The sequence below is a fragment of the Chiloscyllium plagiosum genome, unplaced genomic scaffold (genome assembly GCF_037043375.1).
Source record: "Chiloscyllium plagiosum isolate Xiang-an unplaced genomic scaffold, Cpla_swu_hap1 HiC_scaffold_7, whole genome shotgun sequence".
Classification (NCBI taxonomy): Eukaryota; Metazoa; Chordata; class Chondrichthyes; order Orectolobiformes; family Hemiscylliidae; genus Chiloscyllium; species Chiloscyllium plagiosum.
Window position 1 is genome coordinate 9,181,819 of NW_028270145.1, and position 19,816 is coordinate 9,201,634.

At 39.9% G+C, this 19,816-nt stretch overlaps 1 protein-coding gene across 11 annotated transcripts in view; it reads right to left on the bottom strand.

The window, feature by feature from the left end:
- The window catches only part of satb2 (SATB homeobox 2), a 170,247-nt gene that overhangs the window by 20,619 nt on the left and 129,812 nt on the right, over window positions 1-19,816 (bottom strand). For 10 of the 11 annotated variants that reach the window (XM_043692948.2, XM_043692945.2, XM_043692955.2 and 7 more), the window contains one exon: window positions 1,146-1,253. The exons of the other annotated variant lie outside the window; for it this stretch is intronic. In XM_043692948.2, the coding sequence (XP_043548883.1) occupies window positions 1,146-1,253 (108 nt within the window). The remainder of the gene's footprint in view (window positions 1-1,145; window positions 1,254-19,816) is intronic. 11 annotated transcript variants of the gene reach the window in all.

Genomic DNA, 19,816 nt, shown 5'->3' on the forward strand with positions numbered 1-19,816 from the left:
TTTCGCCAGCAACTGTAATTGAATTTAAATGCTACTTGCATAAATGAGCTGTGTCTATCCTTGTTAGAGATGCAGTACTTGTAGAATCATAGATTGATGGAGACAGTGTGAGGCTATTTTACATGGGATGTTTGCGCTTTTTTTTATATTAAAATGATCATAACCATTCTTATACATGATAATTAAGTTATACTTTAGAATGTATTAAGAAGTTTGGAGCCAATACTATTTTTGTTCATTTTATCTTAATCCACCTGGTGGGACTGAAAATGCGAACAGTTTGTTGACGTGACCCATGTTTTATTCAGGGCAGCATTCAAAAACCTTTTGTCATGATCAGTATGATCAAGATAGTGGATATTTAAAGTTCAATTTGCAGATACAGTAACAGAATACTGTAACAACTTTCTACAGAACTACATTTTTGTTCTAACTGCATGATATTTCTACGCCCAGAGCATTAACAAATATAATTTACTCATTTGCCAATTTCAGGCTCTTTATAAGACTGAGGGACGAGTCCCTCACTTCATTCTCGGTCTGAGCGTATTGATTTTAAATCGTTTTTCTGTTTGCTGTTTGCAGTGTAGTGACTTTGGCGTTTCGGAGGGGAGGGGAGTTGGGTTAAGAGGGGATGTAAGAAATATGGCCCTCATCCCTATACCAGAATAATTTATGCAAATGATCAGCCACTGATTAGCAAAAAATTTACTGCACGAGCGGTGTGAATTTAATCGTTGTGCCTGAGCTAGCAAAGAAAATGATCAGTGCCTTCATTTGCATGAAACTCTCGATCTCACTATTGCTGTACGTGGCCTTGCAGCACTGGAACTGTTTGTTAATTTACAGCTGTGCTTTGCAGGGTGAGATCCTGCAGGTTTCGGGAAACAGACCCATTGCATATGACATGCTTGCCTGCCTCCATATGGGACAGAGACAGCAGGTACCACAGCTGTATCCCTCTGACCAGATTACCTTGAATGAGATTGTCTGTATCTATATCTGCTTTCTGCACAATCCATTTATTCTTGTCCCAGCTGATGCATTTATTATTTTTGAAATCATTTCTCTATTTTGCTTCATTTACCGTGTTACAGTTTTCACTGGGATCACCGCTCTTCCCCACCCAATACAAGGTTGCTCACCTTCAAACATCCTCCTTCAGCCGGGAGTGTGGGTGAACGGGTCACGGACTCTCTAAGGACTGCTGATCCCAGTGCAACTCCATGCTCAGCCGATCGGATGTGGGCCTGCTGCAGGGCGAGACAGACAAAGTCAAGTTTTCCCCTTGGGGTGACATGCTTGGCTCTTTAGGGAGCAACCCACTAGGTGGCCTGGCTTGGAATAGAAGAAATCTCAGCCCAGGCAAGCAGAAGTAGGCCTCTCAGCTAAAAATGAACTCATTCTAAGTGAGACCTTTACCAGGAACATCAGCAAGGCTTTCACCTTCCATTGCCTCAATGAACATGTGTAGTTTTATAGTATATACACAAGGCTAACAAAGAATAAAATATATCAAATGAAAAGATACACTGGAACCACCTAATGTCACTTTTTAAAATGTATTCTTTCATGGATTGTGGGTATCACTAGCCAGGCTATTATTTATTCTCCTTCCCTAATCATCCTTGAGAAATTCTTGGTGAGTGGTCATTTTGAATTGCTGCTGTTCTTGGGGCTGTTAGGGAGGGAGTTCCAGGATTTTGACCCAGCTACAAGGAAAGATTGGCGATATAGTTCCAAGTTAGGGTGATGTGTGGCTTGGAGGGAACATTCAAGTGATGGTGTTCCCATCTATCTGCTCTCCTTGTCCTTCTAGATGGTAGAGGTTATGGATATGGAAGGCGCTGTCAAAGAAACCATGGTAAGTTGTGGCTGTGCATCTTGTAGTCAGTACACACTGTTGCCACTGTGCATTGGTGTTAAGGGGAGTGTATGTTTATATTGGTGGATGGGGTACCAATTTACCGGGCTGCTTGCTGAATGGCACTAAGCTTCTTAAGTGTTTTTGGAGCAGCAATTAATCAGGCAAGCGGCAAGTTTTCTATCACACTCTTTACTTGTGCCTTATTAATGGTGGATAGACCCTGAAGGTCAGGATATAAGCTCATTGCTATAGTATTCTCTGACCATTTCTTACAGCCTCAGTATTTATATTGTTGACTAGTTCAATTTCTTATCAATGATAACCCCGAGATCTTGATTACCAATTAACAATAAAGGTGATTCTCTGTATAATAAGTTATATTGTATGATATGATCTTTCTCTGACACCCATATTTTCTGCTGCTGAAGCTGTTCCTTGCACCTCACTTCCTGCTCAAGGTATCTCACATCCCCTTTCCCTGTCAGCAGGTTAGGGTGTACAAAGGTATTCCTCAACGACAATTTTCTGATAGTCAATGATGGTCCTCAGTCATCATTTGCAATTTCGAATCAACGGTCAGATTGTTGCCTGCTTAAACTTGGTTAAGTTTAGTGATCCAATATAAAAATTGTTATTGTCACCTAAATCACCTCAGTACTCACAGCCACAGCAAATCTACCAGGACACATGCCTTTCCTGTTCCATTATTCCATACAATCCTGTGTATAATCAATTTATTCAAGCTGTGTATCTCCTTTTCTTAGACTTCCATGAATAAAAGTAAACAGATTGATGCTGCAGACTGTAACAGAGGGGATATTCACAATATTTACATTTGCATCCAATCTCAGTTATACCATTGATGAGAATGGGGAGTAACGATTGGCTGTCAGGAAAATTTGGAGTAAATCACCGACCACTCTCCCACAGCTCTGAGAAATTAAGTTCAGCACAGCACGGATACAGGTCTGAGATACATTTACTTGTCCTCTTAGCTGATAGTAGCACATGAAGCAGAGAATCTTGGGAGAGAATGACAATGTTTTCATTGCCACTATGCAGCGTTATCCCCTTCGCAATATTTGAGAAGTCAGTTGTGCAGTTCACCCCACTTACACAATGATTTGCTTGGCTGGGACAGATGTTTAAAGGACTCCTGCTCTAAAATCAAACAGCCACATCCATTATGTTACAGTCTTCAAGGAAGGACATCATCTCTTTCTCTTGCTCTCTCTCTTGCTCTGGCACTCTGACATAAAACTGCTCCTCAGCAGATAGTAACCAGAAAGCTCAACCTTCTAAGCTTGGTTTATAAAAATGATTTGATGTTTCACAAGTTGCTAAGTTAGGTCTTTATTAACTACTCATAACTGAGAAGTGAAAGAAATTGACTACAGTACCTCATTCTGATACTGTTCACTGCTCATTGTTATGGTTATAGAAAATAACCCTGACCATGAGGCAAGTTCATGCTTCTTCAGAGTTTAACTAAATTAACTTGATCATTGAGTATTTCTGTAAACTAAGTGCCCAAGTTGATGCAGATAATTTTAATTTAGACAATCAACGGTTCATCATTTGACTTTTCTTTTATAAATTGCACCTCTGACATTAAATTGTACAACCAAAATTACATTTAGAAATTAACTGTGAACTTTTATCACATATATGTGATATATGATGTGAAGGTCCTCTGACTGACCATAATCAACAGCAATGAACCAGGCTATTTACAGCAGGGAGACTAAAACAAGTCTGATAATAATATTCAAGATTTTACACTTGTATATATTGCCAGATAGTTTTAATGAAGAACATGTTTATCCTTCTGAAAATAAAAAAGCTTAGTTATTTGACTGTACAGATTCAATTCATGCATGGTTTATGTGATATGCGTGGAGTCATTATTTATAAAGTTGTCTGGTTTATAGAGGTGATTCACATCTTCAACTGTCCCAGTTTAATGAACAGAGCAGGTTCCGACAGGGGTAAGTTTTCAATATGAAGTATCCCACAGTAACATTATCAATGGAAAAGGTTGTCTCCCAGTTCAACAAATAATTGTACATTTCCAATGTTTTAGCAAGGATAGATTGCACTGCAAGCAATAATTTCAAGGCTTCAATATTTTCAAACAATTGAGTTTAATGCAATACTCTAACTGCAAAGCCATTAAACAGCTTAAATCTTAAAAATTCCAGTCAAAATAAGTTGGTAGCGTCCCAAGAGTTAGCAAGAGATAGAATTTCTGCAACAAATTGGCATATCATACCTATACAGATCCTTTCCAAAGGCTACATTTGTTAAGCTGTACAAACACTAATCTAATGCTGTAGAGGTCAAAGTGTCAGCTTTGGCTCAGCAATATCAGCACTCACTGCTGAATTGGAAAATTGTTCAATTCTTAGGGCTGAAGATATAATCAGTGCAGTACTGATATATGGGGCCAGTTCTGCACTGACAGAGATGCGGTCCTTCAGAGGACACTACATTTATTTGAATTCGAACTTGTGCATCACAGTTGGATGATTGCAAGACCTGGCCGAAGTATTAACCAATGTTCATCCCTCAAACCAATTCATCAAAACAGATTAAGTGGGCATTTCTTGCACTGCTGTTAGTGGGACTTTTCTAAACACAGTTTGATTGCTGTGTTTTCTATAATCATTGTACTTATGTTCACCCTGAGCTATCCATTGACTCATTCCCCAATCACAATGCAAATCCTTTCCTTGCAAATATGTAGCGAATTTGCTTTTGAAGTTACTGTTAAATTTTCACACTCTTACATTGCAGATGACAAGAACTTACTGCGTAAAGAAATTTTTTCATATGCCAATTCTTGTTTTTTTGTAAATCGTATTAAATCTGTTTCCTTTGTTTACCAACCTTTCTACCACAGAAACGTTTATCTTTATTCACTCCCTCAAAGCCCTCCACGATTTTGAACATTTTCAGTAAAGCTCTGAGCCTTCTCTGCTCTAATGAGAATAAGCCCAGCTTTTCTAGCCTTTCCACTGCCTGTGGTATCATTCCAGTTCATTTTTTGTGGTATTGCCAAACTGTTCACATCATTCCTGAAGAGCAGAATTGCGCACAACTCACCAGCTTAGGCCAAATGAGAAATTTATAAACAATCAAAAAAATTACCACAGATGCTGAAATTTTGAAGTCAAGGCAGAAAACACCAATTAATACTCAACAGTTCAGACAGAAACTGGGGAGCAAGAACCAGTCAACCTTTCAGCTCACTGATTTTTCAGCAAATTAGTATCAGCTAAAAGTTGGAACAGTTTTAAACAAGTGAAGAGGCAGGGAAAGAAGAGATAAGGAGAGAGAGGAAGAGAAAGTCAGGAATAGGGCAGAATGGAGGAGTGACTACATGTCAAAACAGATGATTGATACAAGGCAACAAGAGATAGAACTGAAATAAATAAGAGACATAAAATGGGATGGGAGGAGCTGTATTTAATAACCCATGAATCAGTACAAGAAACAGCTGACTGAATAAATGTCAGCAATGAGTATGATAGGAAGTTGTTGAACTCAGCATTGAGTTCAGAGAGCTGTAAATGGCTCATCAAAAGATGAGGCTCTATTCCTCCTACACCCTTAGCTCTAGCCAAATTGAATCTGTCCTTGAGTGCTCTGGCTTCGTCCTTCTCCACCACTGCCATGCCCTCTTTAATCAATATCATCATCCCCTCTTTCTTTTCTTTTCTGAACACCTTTCATCCAATAATATTTAGCACCTCATCTGCCTTTGGCAGGGACTCTGCTATCGTGACAACATTGTAGTTCTACGTGGCAACCTGCACCTGTAACTCCCCAATCTTATTAACTATACTCTATGCCTTCATGTATATGCAGCGTGATCCTGATTTAGAAAGTTTTACTTTCTCCCTTACTCAGACCACAGTGATTAAATTACTATTTACTATTCTAGTGCTTTCTGCCTCTCCTAGTGTTTTACATAAGCTGCTGCTCTATACTGTTATTCTCTCCTGCTTTCTGTACCCCTGCTAAGTTACTTTCAACCCTTCCAGCAGCAGTAGAGACATACCCCACAAAGAATTTAGTCCTGGCTGGGTTCAGGTGCAAGCCATTTGGTTTCTGCAGAACCTTCTCCAGTGCTCGTTCCAGTGTCCCAGAACTTTCACTCAATCACAATTGGTGACATGCAGAAGGAGACCCTTGAGCTCATTGTGCCTGTTCTGGTTTTCTGCACATTTTAACTTGTGCCAATCTCCTGCCTTTTGCTCATAATCCTGCACATTATTTATATTTAAATAATCATCCAATGCCCATTTGAATGCCTTGTGCCTCCACCACACCATGAGGCAGTGCATTCCAGACTTTAACTACTTGCTAGGGGAAAGATTTTCTTTCTCACTTCATAAACACTTTAAAGTTGTTTGGAAAATCCATTGATCCATTTGAGAGTGTGAACAGTTTCTCCTTATCCCTTGTGTCAGATCTCTCATAAGTTTGAAAGGTTCTATCAAGTCTCCTCGTAGCCTTACTTGCTCCAAGGAAAACCCCACTGGTCCTCACCTACCACCCCACCAACCTCCATGTACAACGTATCATCCGCCGACATTTCCGCCACCTCCAAACGGACCCCACCACCAGCGATATATTTCCCTCCCTTCCCCTATCAGTATTCCGAAAAGACCACTCCCTCCGTGACTCCCTCGTCAGGTCCACACCCCCCACCAACCCAACCTCCACTCCCGGCACCTTCCCCTGCAACCGCAAGAAATGCAAAACTTGCGCCCACACCTCCCCCCTTACTTCCCTCCAAGGCCCCAAGGGACACTTCCATATCTGCCACAAATTCACCTGCACCTCCACACACATCATCTATTGCATCTGCTGCACCCGATGTGGCCTCCTCTATATTGGGGAGACAGGCCGCCTACTTGCGGAACGTTTCAGAGAACACCTCTGGGATACCCAGACCAACCAACCCAACCATCCCGTAGCCAAACACTTTAACTCCCCCTCCCACTCCACTAAGGACATGCAGGTCCTTGGACTCCTCCATCGCCAGACCATGGCAACACGACGGTTGGAGGAAGAGCGCCTCATCTTCTGCCTGGGAACCCTCCAACCACAAGGGATGAACTCAGATTTCTCCAGTTTCCTATTTTCCCCTCCCCCCACCTTGTCTCAGTCAAATCCCTCGAACTCAGCAACGCCTTCCTAACCTGCAATCATCTTCCTGACCTCTCTGCCCCCACCCCACTCCGGCCTATCACCCTCACCTTGACCTCCCTCCACCTATCGCATTTCCAAAGCCCCTCCCCCAAGTCCCTCCTCCCTACCTTTTATCTTAGCCTGCTGGACAGACTTTCCTCATTCCTGAAGAAGGGCTTATGCCCAAAACGTCGATTCTCCTGTTCCTTGGATGCTGCCTGACCTGCTGCGCTTTTCCAGCAACACATTTTCAGCTCTGATCTCCAGCATCTGCAGCCCTCACTTTTTTTCCCCAAGGAAAACAGTCCCAACATCTCCAATATTCCCTAATAACTGAAATCTCTCTTCTTTGGAACCATTGTCACATGCCTCTTCTACATACTCTCCAATGAGTCCATATCTTTCCGATAGTGTGGCACCCAAAATTGCATGTAATATTCCAGTGGATGTCTAACCTGTATTTTTATACAGGTTCTTCATAATCTCCTTGTCTTGGAGCCAATGAGTAGAAACTGAGGACTGCAGATGCTGAAGATCAGAGTCCTGCCCCATGGCTAAACACTTCAACTCCCCCTCCCACTCTACCAAGAACATGCAGATCCTGGGCCTCTTCCATTGCCAAACCCTTACCACCTGACACCTGGAGGATGAACACTTCACATTCCACCTTGGGACCCTGCAACCACACGTGATCAATGTGGATTTCAACAAGTTCCTCATTTCCTCTCCCCCCCACATTATCCCAGTCCCAAGCCTCCAACTCGGCAACGCCCTCCTAATCTGTCCGTCACCTTTCCCACCTATCCGCTCCACCCATTTCTCTGACCTATCGCCTTTTCCCTCACCTTCATCTACCTATTGCATTCTCAGCTACCTTCTCCCCAACTCCAACCCCATCCCATTTATCTCTCAGCGCCCGGCCCACAAGCCTCATTCCTGATGAAGGGCTTATGCCCAAAACATCGATTCTCCTGCTCCTCAGATGCTGCCTGACCTGCTGTGCTTTTCCAGCACCACACTCTCAACTTGTAACCAATGACTCTATTTATGTAGCCCAGAATACTCTATGCTTTATTAATAGCAGTCTCTCTACCTTTTGTGCTACCTTTCATAACGTAAGTGCCTACATACATTTACAGGTCTCCCTGGTCCTACACACTGTTTAGGACATTACTCTTTATTTAATACTGGGTCCCCATTTTTTTGTACCTAAGTGCATCACCTCACAGTTCTCTCCATTGAATGTCATTGGCTATCTACCTGCCCACTTCACCAATGTGTCTAAGTTTTTAAAGTTCTACAATGTACTCCCCACCACTTGCATTTCTCCCAAGTTTTGTGACATCTGCAAACTTTGAATTTGTCCCTTGCAGACCAAGATCTAGATCATTTATATACATCAGGAAAAGTAAAGATCCTAATACTGACATCTGGGAAATTGCTTCTACAAACCTGCTTCCAGTCCAAAAAGCACCCATTAACCATTAACCCTTTGCTTTCTATCCTCTGCCAATTGTGTATCTATGTTGCTACTGTCCCTTTTTTTTCATGACTTATACCTATCTTCAGTTGTATGTCACTGCATCGAATACCATTTGGAAATCCATGTTCACCACATTAACATCCTTTTTTTCTCAATGCTCTCTGCTCTCTTCAAAAAACTTCACCAAGTTAACAAATCCTTGCTAACTCTTGTTAATCAATCCATACCTTTCCGTAAGATTATTATCTATTTTGAATAATTGTTTCTAGAAATTTACCCACCACCAAAGTGAAACTGACTTGTCTGTAATTACTGGGCTGACCTTTATAATAGTTTTTTGGGAATAATTCTCCAGTCCTTCGGCACCACCCCTCGAACCCAGGGTAGATTGAAAGATAATTGCCAGCGCCGTGACAATTTCCAATCTCACTTCCTTTAATGTCCTTGGATACATCTCATCTGGTCCCATTGCCTTATGAACTCTAAGCACCAACAGTTTATCCAATTAGCTCCTTTTAATCAATTTTAAATTGTCCGAGTGACTGAGATCCCTCTGTCACCATGGCCTGGGAGCAGATAGCTAAAGCAGATGCAAAGTGCTCATTGAACACTTCAGCTAGGCCTTTTGGCTCTAAGTGTAAATTTTTGGTCCCCAAATCATCCTATCCCTTCTTTTACCACCCTTTCACTATTGATGCACTTGTAGAAAACTTCAGGATTTCTTGTTCTGTTAGCTTCCAGACATTCTTTATAAGGTAAAAACAATGACTGCAGATGCTGGAAATCAGATTCTGGATCAGTGGTGCTGGAAGAGCACAGCAATTCAGGCAGCATCCGAGGACAGGCAAAATTCTTTATAATACTTCTTTGCTTCTCTTGGTTTTTTTTAACCACTCTTCTGAACATTTTAGAGCTTGGTTCTCAACTTTTTACTATCTGACACCCGAAATAATTTAAAGCCTTCCTTCCTGCCCCATTTTTCCAGCCATATATTTACCCGTCTTATCCTTCTGTTTCTTTACTCAGTGGTGCATCCTGCTAGGAAGTAATTTGGAGATTACTACATCGGAGGTCTTGCTTGCTAACTTCTACTTAGCTCCCTAAACTCGGACTAGGGGTTACATTCCCTTTGAATGGGTCATGACCTCTGTCTGACCATCCTCCACCAAAAGAATATCCAGCAGCTGTTTTATGGCTTCCATGGCTCTGGCATGAGGGAGTCATATCTGTGGTTGGAGAAATACTGGACCATTCCTTGATTTAATAAATCCTCTGTCATTATTGCTCTTCAACTCTTCATCCTTCCCTTCCGTAGCTTGCTCACCTGGGCCTACCACTTCTTGCACTCTTCTGAGAAACCATTGTATTTACAGATCACTAGAATCTCTAAATGTCTACTCTGTCAGGCTCCCTCAGAATGTTATACATTTTGATAAGAACAGCTATCATTCTTCTAAACTCTACAGTGTATCTGACCATGCTATTCAACTTTCTTCATAAAATAACCATGTCATCATTGGAATCAATCCAGAGAGTCTGCCTTGTATTGCCTCCAGTACAATTATATTCCTTCTTAAATGAGGAGATCTAGACTACATGCAGGAGATCTCATGGTGAAGTAAATAACATTGTTGCCTTTTTGCCAGGAGCTCTTAGTTCAATTCTACTCCAGTAGTTTAAAATCACACAACACCAGGCTATCGTTCAACAGGTTTATTTGGAAGCACTAGGTTTTGGAGTGTTGCTCCTTCATCAGGTGGCTAATGATCAGAACAACCACCTGATGAAGAAGCAATGCTTCAAAAGCTAGTGCTTCCAAACAAACCTGTGGGACTATAACCTGGTGTTGTGTGATTTTTAATTTTGTCCACCCCAGATTGGCAGATACAAACGGTATGAGATATCCGTGATCAGCAAATACGTGATGGGAAGAAAGTTGAGGTCTCTGCCATCAATGTTTGTAGCACATGGACCAGATTGATCTTGCAAAAGTAATCAGTTAGATGGAAGCAAGCACGATGGGTCAGACTGGTGCCAACAGCATAGTGTTCACCCCCGTGCTAGCTGATGCAAAACCTGCTTCCCAATCCTATCTCCACCTCATCACCTCTCCCTGACCCTGCACCCCCCCCAAACTCCCCACCACTCAGAGTGGAGATCATAGAGGCATTCCTTCATTCAGAGGACAGAAGATGATGAAATTATATGCAGCACTCCAGCTGTGGTCTCACGATCTCTCTGTACAGCATAATAAGACTTATATAACCTTTATACTCCATTCCCATTGCACTATATTGCATATGCTTTCCGTATTACTTGCTATAGATGCATCACTATTTTTTGTGATGTATGTCTGGTAACACTCAGATCCTCTGTATGCCAGTATTCTGTAGTCTCTCTCCATTCAAACAATGTTCTGCATTTCCATTCTTCACATCAAATCTACCGCCTCACATCTTCCCACATTATGCACCATCTGCCAAATCTATGTACACACATTTAATCTATAAATATCCCTTTGAAAACTCTGTGGGAGGTATTTAAAGTTTGCCCCGCCCCCCCCCTCCCAACGAGGTGAGTTTGGCAGTGGGAGGCCAATTTATTTGGCGGCAGGGTGGCATGTGCGGATCCTGCCACCTTCCCACATCTGCCCCGATTACATCTGTGGCATGAAGAATGCCTCCTGGCCAGCAACCAGTAAAGTCCATTCAATGATTCCTGGAGCAAAATTTATTATGAAGCAATTAATTAATCATCCTCCACACACGTTACCAGCTCTAAAATCTCTTCCATAGTTGGTTCCAGAATGCAATATTCTAAGAAACTATCCTAAATACAATCTATGAATTCATCCCCAAGGCAATCTTTATCATTTTGATCTGACCAACCAGAGGATTAAAATTGCTCACAATTTTTTTTTCAGTACTTTTGTTTTAGATTGTCTAGTGGGATGTGGTCTTTCCTGGTTGGCCAGCATTTATTGTCCATCCTAACTGCTGTTGATATGCACTCTGCCCAATGGTGTAGCTTCTTATTACAGTGTCTACAAACTACTCCCATCAGTGACTTCTTTCTTTTGCTATCTTCTCATTCCACCCCAATCTGATTCACTTAATCTCTGAGCCAGGACCATCTTTCAGTAATATACTAACCTCATACTTTATTAACAGAGCTACTCCACTCCTTTGTCTTTTCTTCCGACCTATTGAGCATCAGACACCCTTTAATATTCAGTCTCTAACCTTGGTAACTTTTGCCACCATATTTCTGCAAAGGCTATTCTATTAGGGCGGCATGGTGGCAACAGTGGTTAGCACTGCTGCCTCACAGCGCCAGAGATCCGGGTTCAATTCCCGCCTCAGGTGACTAACTGTGTGGAGTTTGCACATTCTCCCCGTGTCTCCGGGTGCTCTGGTTTCCTCCCACAATTCAAAGATGTGCAGGTCAGGTGAATTGGCCATGATAAATTGCCCGTAGTGTAACATAAGGATATGGGTGGGTTGTGCTTCGGCGGGGCGGTGTGGACTTGTTGGGCCAAAGGGCCTGTTTCCACACTGTAATGTAATCTAATCTATCGTCCTAATTTATTTCTATTTTTGTTACTGACTCATCCATCTTGTGAGGAATGTTGAGTGCGTTTTAATTAAAAGCCTTTAATTCTGTCTTTTTACTAATTTTCCCTGCTCTGATTTTGTTTACTACCACATTTCTAAAGTTCTGTGCCTTGTTGTCACACTCTGTTCACCATTACTCATATTGTTACACTGCACTATTAACTTGACCGTTCTTCTTAACTTGGAAAATCTCCCCTCCTTGAACTTTCCATCTTACCATTAATTTTAAAGTCATTTATAAAACCCCAGTTGTAATTCATCAGGACCTTGGTCACAGCGCAGTTCAGGTGTAAACCATCCTGTGGGTACAGCTTCCTTTCCTCCTGTATTGACAAAAGTAACCTACAAATCGAATCCCATTTCTTCTAGCCCAGCCTCTGAGCCACAAGTTCAACTCTGATCTGATTTACACTTTGCCAATTTGCTCATAGTTCAGGTGGTAATCCAGAGCTTATTATCTTTGTGGTTCTGGATTTTAATTTACCCACAGGCTACTCATTATCCCTCAGCAGAACTTATTTTCTCGTTTGACCTATGTCTTGACAACTTGCTGCTGCCCCTCCCACTTCAGGTTCCCCTTAATATTTTTAATGTTGACAGGGGACTATTGAAATGGAAATTCTAAGGACAGGAGACAGGATCCACTGCGCTGATTAAAAAAAAGTGACAGAATTTAAAAATCACTTTGAGCTCGAAATTAATGTGAAACTTTGATCATTGTTATCCATTAGGGGCCAGAAAAGAGTAGCTCAAGGGTATACTGAAAGCACAATAAAGAGTGAATGTTTTAGAAATGTTTTGCAAACATCCTTGCTTTTGTACTCTACGCCTCTATTAACAAAACTATCTCAATTCTTTTCCCTATCTGGGGGCAGCATGGCAGCTCAGTGATTAGCACCGCTGCTTCACACTGCCAGGGACCCAGGTTCGATTCTGGCCCTGGCTGATTGTCTGTGTGAATTTTGTACATTTTCCCTGTGCCCGTGTGAGTTTCTGCCAAGTGCTCCAGTTTCCTCCTACAGTCCCAAGATGTGTAGGTTGGGTGGATTGGCCATGCTAAATTGCCCCGTAGTGTTCAAGGATGTGCAGGCTGGGTGAGTTAACAATGGTAAATGCAGGGTTAAAAGGGATGGGGGGTAGGTGAGGGAAGCTCATTGGAGAGTTGATATGGACTTGATGGACCAAATGGCCTGCTCCCGCACTGTAAGGATTCTGTGATCTTTCTCAACTTTCACCTTCAAAGGTTTCTATGTTCATTGACTCCCTTTAGTTTATTTTCCCTCTTCTCACATTTCCTTCCAAAATGCATAATTTTATACTTCCTTGATTTAAATATTATCTGCCATGTGTGTACCCATTTCACTAGTCCCTCAAAACTCACCTGAATTCTACTACTATACTCTTCATTGTCTGAGAATATAAAACCTATAACAAATCCAGAAAATATGCAAATTTTAAAATTATGCCACATGTATCCAAGTCCATATCACTAATATATATCAAAAGAGCAGTGACCCTAATATCACCCTGGGGATCAATGCTGTAAACTTACTTCCACGAGGGAAACCAACCATTCTCCTCAACTGTCTGCTCTCTGTCTCTCAGCCAACATTGTACCTGCTCTAGCAATGTCCCTTTATTCAGAGATGGGCTTTAATTTTGTGAAAAAGTCTATTATGTAGTACTTTATCAAAAGAATGGCATGATTTTAAAAAGTCAAGTGCTTGGAGACATAGTGGAGCTGGGAAAGGTGATATACACATCCCATTAACTAGCACATTACTGAGCAGCATGACCATGTGTTGATATATGTTTAAATGGCACATTGATTTTTGTTGATGGAATATGAGAGAATCTGGATCTTGCTCTTTCTTAAAAAAAAATTCCATCCTGTTTTACTTTATCCTTCCTAGTTACATTTAAATGTTTATTTGGATCTACACCATCTCTCTTTTTCAATCCTTTAATTACTTTGGCCTTGAATAAGAAACCCCTAAACCATGACTAGAAATCTTCATTAGTTTCCTAATTGCTTCTTTATAAACCCGGGATTGTTACTAAATCCCCACAGAATCACAGAATTGTTACAATGCAGAAAGTGACCATTTGGCCCATCGTACTTGCACTGATTCTATTACCTCGTGCCAATCTCCTGCCTCTTCCTGATATCCCTGCAGAGCATTTCTAAGCAAGCATCCACCTGAATGCCTCAATTAAACCTGCCTCAACCGCATTTCCAAGCAGTGTATTCCATACCAGAACTACTCATTGTTTGAAGCTTTCTCTCAACATCCTTGCTTTGTCACTTTAGCCCCATAGAAGCACAGTCTCAAAACAGTTGCAGTCATTCAAAAATCCAATGATAGTGTCATCTAACCATGACATCTCAGCTGTTGTCCTAATGTTTGGTCTAGCTTTGTCTACTTAAAAATTTATGTGAATTATAGAGTTTCTCATTCTTTCTTCAGTTTGGTTTGTTAGCTCACTTCCTCTCTAGCGTGCAAGTGCACAGGCACACACAGAATTGATCACACTCTCCCTGAAACACATAGCTGGATATGTCCTAATTGTAGGATTTCTAATTGCCAGTTGAAAATCACACAACACCAGATTATAGTTCAACAGGTTTAATTGGAAGCACACTAGCTTTCAGAGCATCGCTCCTTCATCAGGTGGAAAGCTAGTGTGCTTCCAATTAAACCTGTTGGACTATAACCTGGTGTTGCGTGATTTTTAACTTTGTACACCCCAGTCCAACACCGGCATCTCCAAATCATAATTGCCAGTTGGACACAGATGGAGTACATTGCCTGGCGGCATATTGTGTCTATCCTCTGCTCAGCTGTAACAGTTGGGATCCTTTGGGTTGGTATGGATGGTTGAAACCTAGCAGGAACATTGACTACTGGTACTGCTACATGGTCATTTTGTGGCACATTTAACCGCATGGAAAAACACCCCAACAATGACAGCCAAGTGAAAACATCTGGTAAATACAGAAAGATACTAATAAAAACTAGCAGTGACAGAACTTCAAAATGTAATTAGTTTTAACATTTTTGGGATGCCATCGCAAATGAACAAATTCTGGGTTCTTCTTTCATTTCCCATAAACCCTTCCCCCTACATTCCTACAGCAAAATTCCGCTCTCTGATGTGCCACGTGCTACCTAGCTGACCAGGTCCCAACTCTAAGTGTAAACTGATTGTGGGCACAGTAAAGCTACTCAGTATTGACACTAATTAAAATAGAAATGAAAATCTGCAAGACGACATGTCCCTTTTCTCTGACTGTTCACTATGGTTGCTTCCCATATGAGCTCCACTTAATTTAAGAAATGCATTTGAGAATCCTGAGCCATTACATTAAATTGTTCCGCATAATTCACTTGTCTTATTATTGTGATAATACCTCAAAATCTTCTTCTTTTAGAAATTCACTAATATTGCACCTAACAAAGAATCAAATTCAACTTTTCAACTTACACAGTTCTCCTAGTGCCTTTAATAACTTTATCCAGGGTGCAACAGTAGCAGGTTAGCTCTTTATTTCTAAACTAAGTATCTATCCATTTCTTTCCAGAATCAGGAATATGCAGAACATTTCACAATCATATTTACATTACCTCTTATTTCTATGTTTTCACTAAAATTTAAGACAATATTAATATGCATATAGTGCATGAATTTCAACAGGTTGTAGCTTATATACAAAACAGAATTTTAATGCAGGTTATATTCTTGGGTTGTTGATGCTCACATACAAATGCATTAAGTGCTCACACTGGATTTCTCTGTGCTGCATCTTACTGGTAGTAATTAACCTGTGCATTTTAAATGGAGGAATATTGATCAAAAACAGTACAAAAAAGAACTTCTTTGGAGCTATTTATGGGTTTCGATTTAAACTTCAATAATCAGAAACTGTGCTCTTGTAAACAACGGGGCCAGTTTTAACTTTGAGTGATGCTGTGCATAGGAGCATAAGATTACAAGTAGGTCACTGAGCCCCGAAAGCATCCTCTACCAGTTAATATGTCATTAAATACCATTAGCAAAAAAAATCCTCAGATTTCAAATTAACAATTGATATAGCATCGATTGCAGTTTGTGAAAGAGAGTTCCAAGTTTCAACTAACCTTTAAATGCAGAAGTCTGTCTTAACTTTACTCCTTGAAAGTCGGTTTCTCATTTTTCAAATTTGTTCCCTCACTCTAAATCCTCCACCTTGTAGAAATACTTTCTCCCTATTGTAGTCATCATTAATATTTTTAAAACATTGGTCAAATCACTATTGGCCTTCTAAATTCTAATGAGTACAAGCCTCATTTATGTTATCTCTCTTTACAATTTAATCTTTGGAATCCAACTACCATTATAATGAATTGACACTGCACTGCCTCCCAGGCCAGTATATCTTTCTCAAAGTATGATGCCCAAAGCTACATACAGTCGTCCAAGTGTGGTCTAAGCAGGGCCTTACATAATTATAATACAACTTCTGTCTTCTTTTATCCTAGCCCTCTTAATATTCCACTGGCCTTTTTCATATTTGTTGTTTCTGTCCATGACATTTTCATGATCTAAGCACATTTGACCTAAAGTCCCACTAGACCTAGATTGTTTCTCGCTTAGAAAATCCCCTGTTCTGTGATTTTTAATTGGAGGATCTCTTTTATTTGCTTATTTTGACATCTAACTGGCGCAATTGTATCTATTTGCTTTTTCTAATAATATTTATTTGCAGCTTAATGCTTCCATCTATACTGCTTGCAATAACTTCTGTTTTTTGACATGTTTGTAAACTTAGATCGATGTCATTAGTCTATATGGTGAATAGTCAAAGACCTGAAGCAGATTCTGCTGGGACAGTACTCGTCGCAACCTGTTAATTAGAGTACCTAACCATTATCCCAGCTCCCTGTCCATTGCCGAATTTAATACGCCCTGTTTCCTCTGGGTGAGAAAGAAGGTGGTGAATTATTAACTATGCCCTGTAATATAAGGACATGCTTCCAAATGTTGCCATAAACTGTAATGTGCGAATAAGCTATTGAAATGGATCAGTTACAAATGGAAATTTAACATTAACAGCAGTGGCTGGTATATAAAGGCTGTTTAAAATGTGCAACGTTAACGCTTTAAGCAATTGAGTCAGTGTACAGATCATGTGCTGAAATCAAACCTTCGTCGCCTTGTTTTTGTCTTAGCTCTTAGCTCCCCACCCCATTTTAGGTTAATACACTACATTCATACACTAACAATATATAGATAAAAATAATATTTCATTTCAGAAATTAAATTTAGATAAGAATCCCAAAGAATTTAGGTGTGGCTATTTGATTAGTGGAATCAAGTAATTATTGGCATGAAGTAGCATCCTTCCAAAATGGTGTCACCAGTAAATCTTAACTTACTATATGATTCATTACAGTCCCAAGTCATGTTAAGATTGCATTCAATTAGCTTGATATTACTCAATATTCTTTGGTTTATGGCAATTAAGTGTTTGAAATTAACTCTTACAAAGGCTCTGTTTAGGCACTCATGGAATTGTGTCATTGTACGCTAGTCTGGTTAGCAAGAAAGAAATTCTCAAAATAAAGCAATTCTCAGCATATTTTCAGAATTTTAGTTAAAACCACAAGTCTGAGTAATAATAGGACTTAGACAAGCAAATGGGGGTGTGTAAACCATGTATAAAAAAAGCATGGAAATTATTCTGTTGCTAAAAAGCCATTTGTGTTGAATGTGGAGCAACATCAAGGGTGCAAAGAACAAATAAAAGAGCAAACAATTAATGTGAAGTCTTAAATCTTCAAGTGCACATATGCAACCAAAGTATGCTTAGATATTCAGAATTAAATATAATGTTCCAGTTAAACAATTTATTTGCATTATTTTAACAGTCAACACGATGCAAATATATCAGGACACTGTAATCCAGGTATCAAATATCTGATTTGCTGACAGTAATGATGCATTGATCAAACTTAGTTGAAAAATGGAAAAAAAAACTCGATTTCATGACTGAAGTGTACAGAGCAAAATTGGTAATTACTAACAAGGGTGTGTTATAGAAAGGATATTAACTTATTTGGCATTACAACAGCATTTGGTTCATCCTGTTCCAAATTTTTGAACATTGTAAGATGCCAATAGATATTTAGTCGTCTAACTTCAAAATGTAAATTTATTTGGCCAGGATCACTTTGATTAAACCTAATAAAATGCAAATATTAACACAGGCAAAGCAGTTTTTCTTGATATCTGTTCTGCTAACGTACTCGGATAGTGCTTAGAAAAACTGTGAAAACAAAATCCACTGTAGGAGCTTGCAAAAATAAAGTTACAATTTTGAGCTGCCAAGAGGTTGGGATTATGTCAATTCTTCAGCCTGATGCTAATTTTTCCCCTCATTTATTTCTGATAGGTGACCTTTTGTGAAAGCCAAGATTTGAGAAATTTTCAGCATGTTCTCACAACCATTTCAAGCAGCTTATCTTTATATTTTACATTAAAAACAGCATTGCTTGCATTTATTTTTAATCATTTGGATTTAGCAATTAATCCCATGCTTAATATCACATCCTGTTTTGCATCAGCTCTGATTCTTGTACTTAATAGGGTGAGCCTCACAGCTCTGAGACATAGTAAAGACTTGCTTCTGCTGCTCACTGCTCAGGAAGTTTGGGAGCCAAAGAGTTAAAGAAAATGCAATGGGGAGCAATTCCAAGAATGTGGCATTTCCTCATAGACTCTACAAAAGCAATATCTCAGTTTAATCTAATAAACAGTTTACAAAGTGAAAAGCAGATAAATTTGTCAGGGAAAAAAATCCTTCAGCTCCTATTAGAACAGTTGCTGAACAGATTGTAAAATGGCTCCAAAAGTTTAAAGTTAATTGAACAGCAAAGGGCACTTTAATTAAAATGCTGTCAAATAGGATTGCATTAAACCAAAGCACAGAGAAGATCTTTAAACAAGCCAAGTTTATTTAGCAACGAGAAATTCTAGTTTTAAAGTTTTGCACTATTAATGGCCCACAACCAACTGTCTCTTTGTCAAGATAAATCAGTTACACCATCATACGTAATACTATCTATTTGAGTGCTTTATACATTCAAATAAAAACTGGGAGAACCCAGGTAATGTTGGAACTGTGCACAACTTTGGCAGATCCTCCCAATCAGAGCAGAAATTTTAAACAGTAGAGGCACAAGTAATACAGATGATCTGTTCAGTGGGGAAATACAACAAGAACTATCTCTGCAAGTTCATATAGCAAGCATCAATATTGCTAGTTAAGCAATGAAAACTGCCTTCTAAAGTCTTGCCTGATGTTAAATATCGACAATGGAATAATGCTTCAATGATAAACAAGTCCAGGAACAAGGAAACTGAGGTTAAATCCTTACATGTTAGACGCATGGTCTATAGGGCAGACAGTTTTCCTGCAATCAATATACTCTGGTGATACATACATAAATGGGGTGTTCTTGTAACAACTCCCACAAAACAGCCATGATTTTCTCTTCTTGACCTCCACGTCACATTCAGACATGTTTTTTAGGCATTTCGGTACAGCTTAAGACCTATCCCTCTGTATAGAAGGTTTAATATGTTTATATACCTGTGCTTTACTAAAACAAG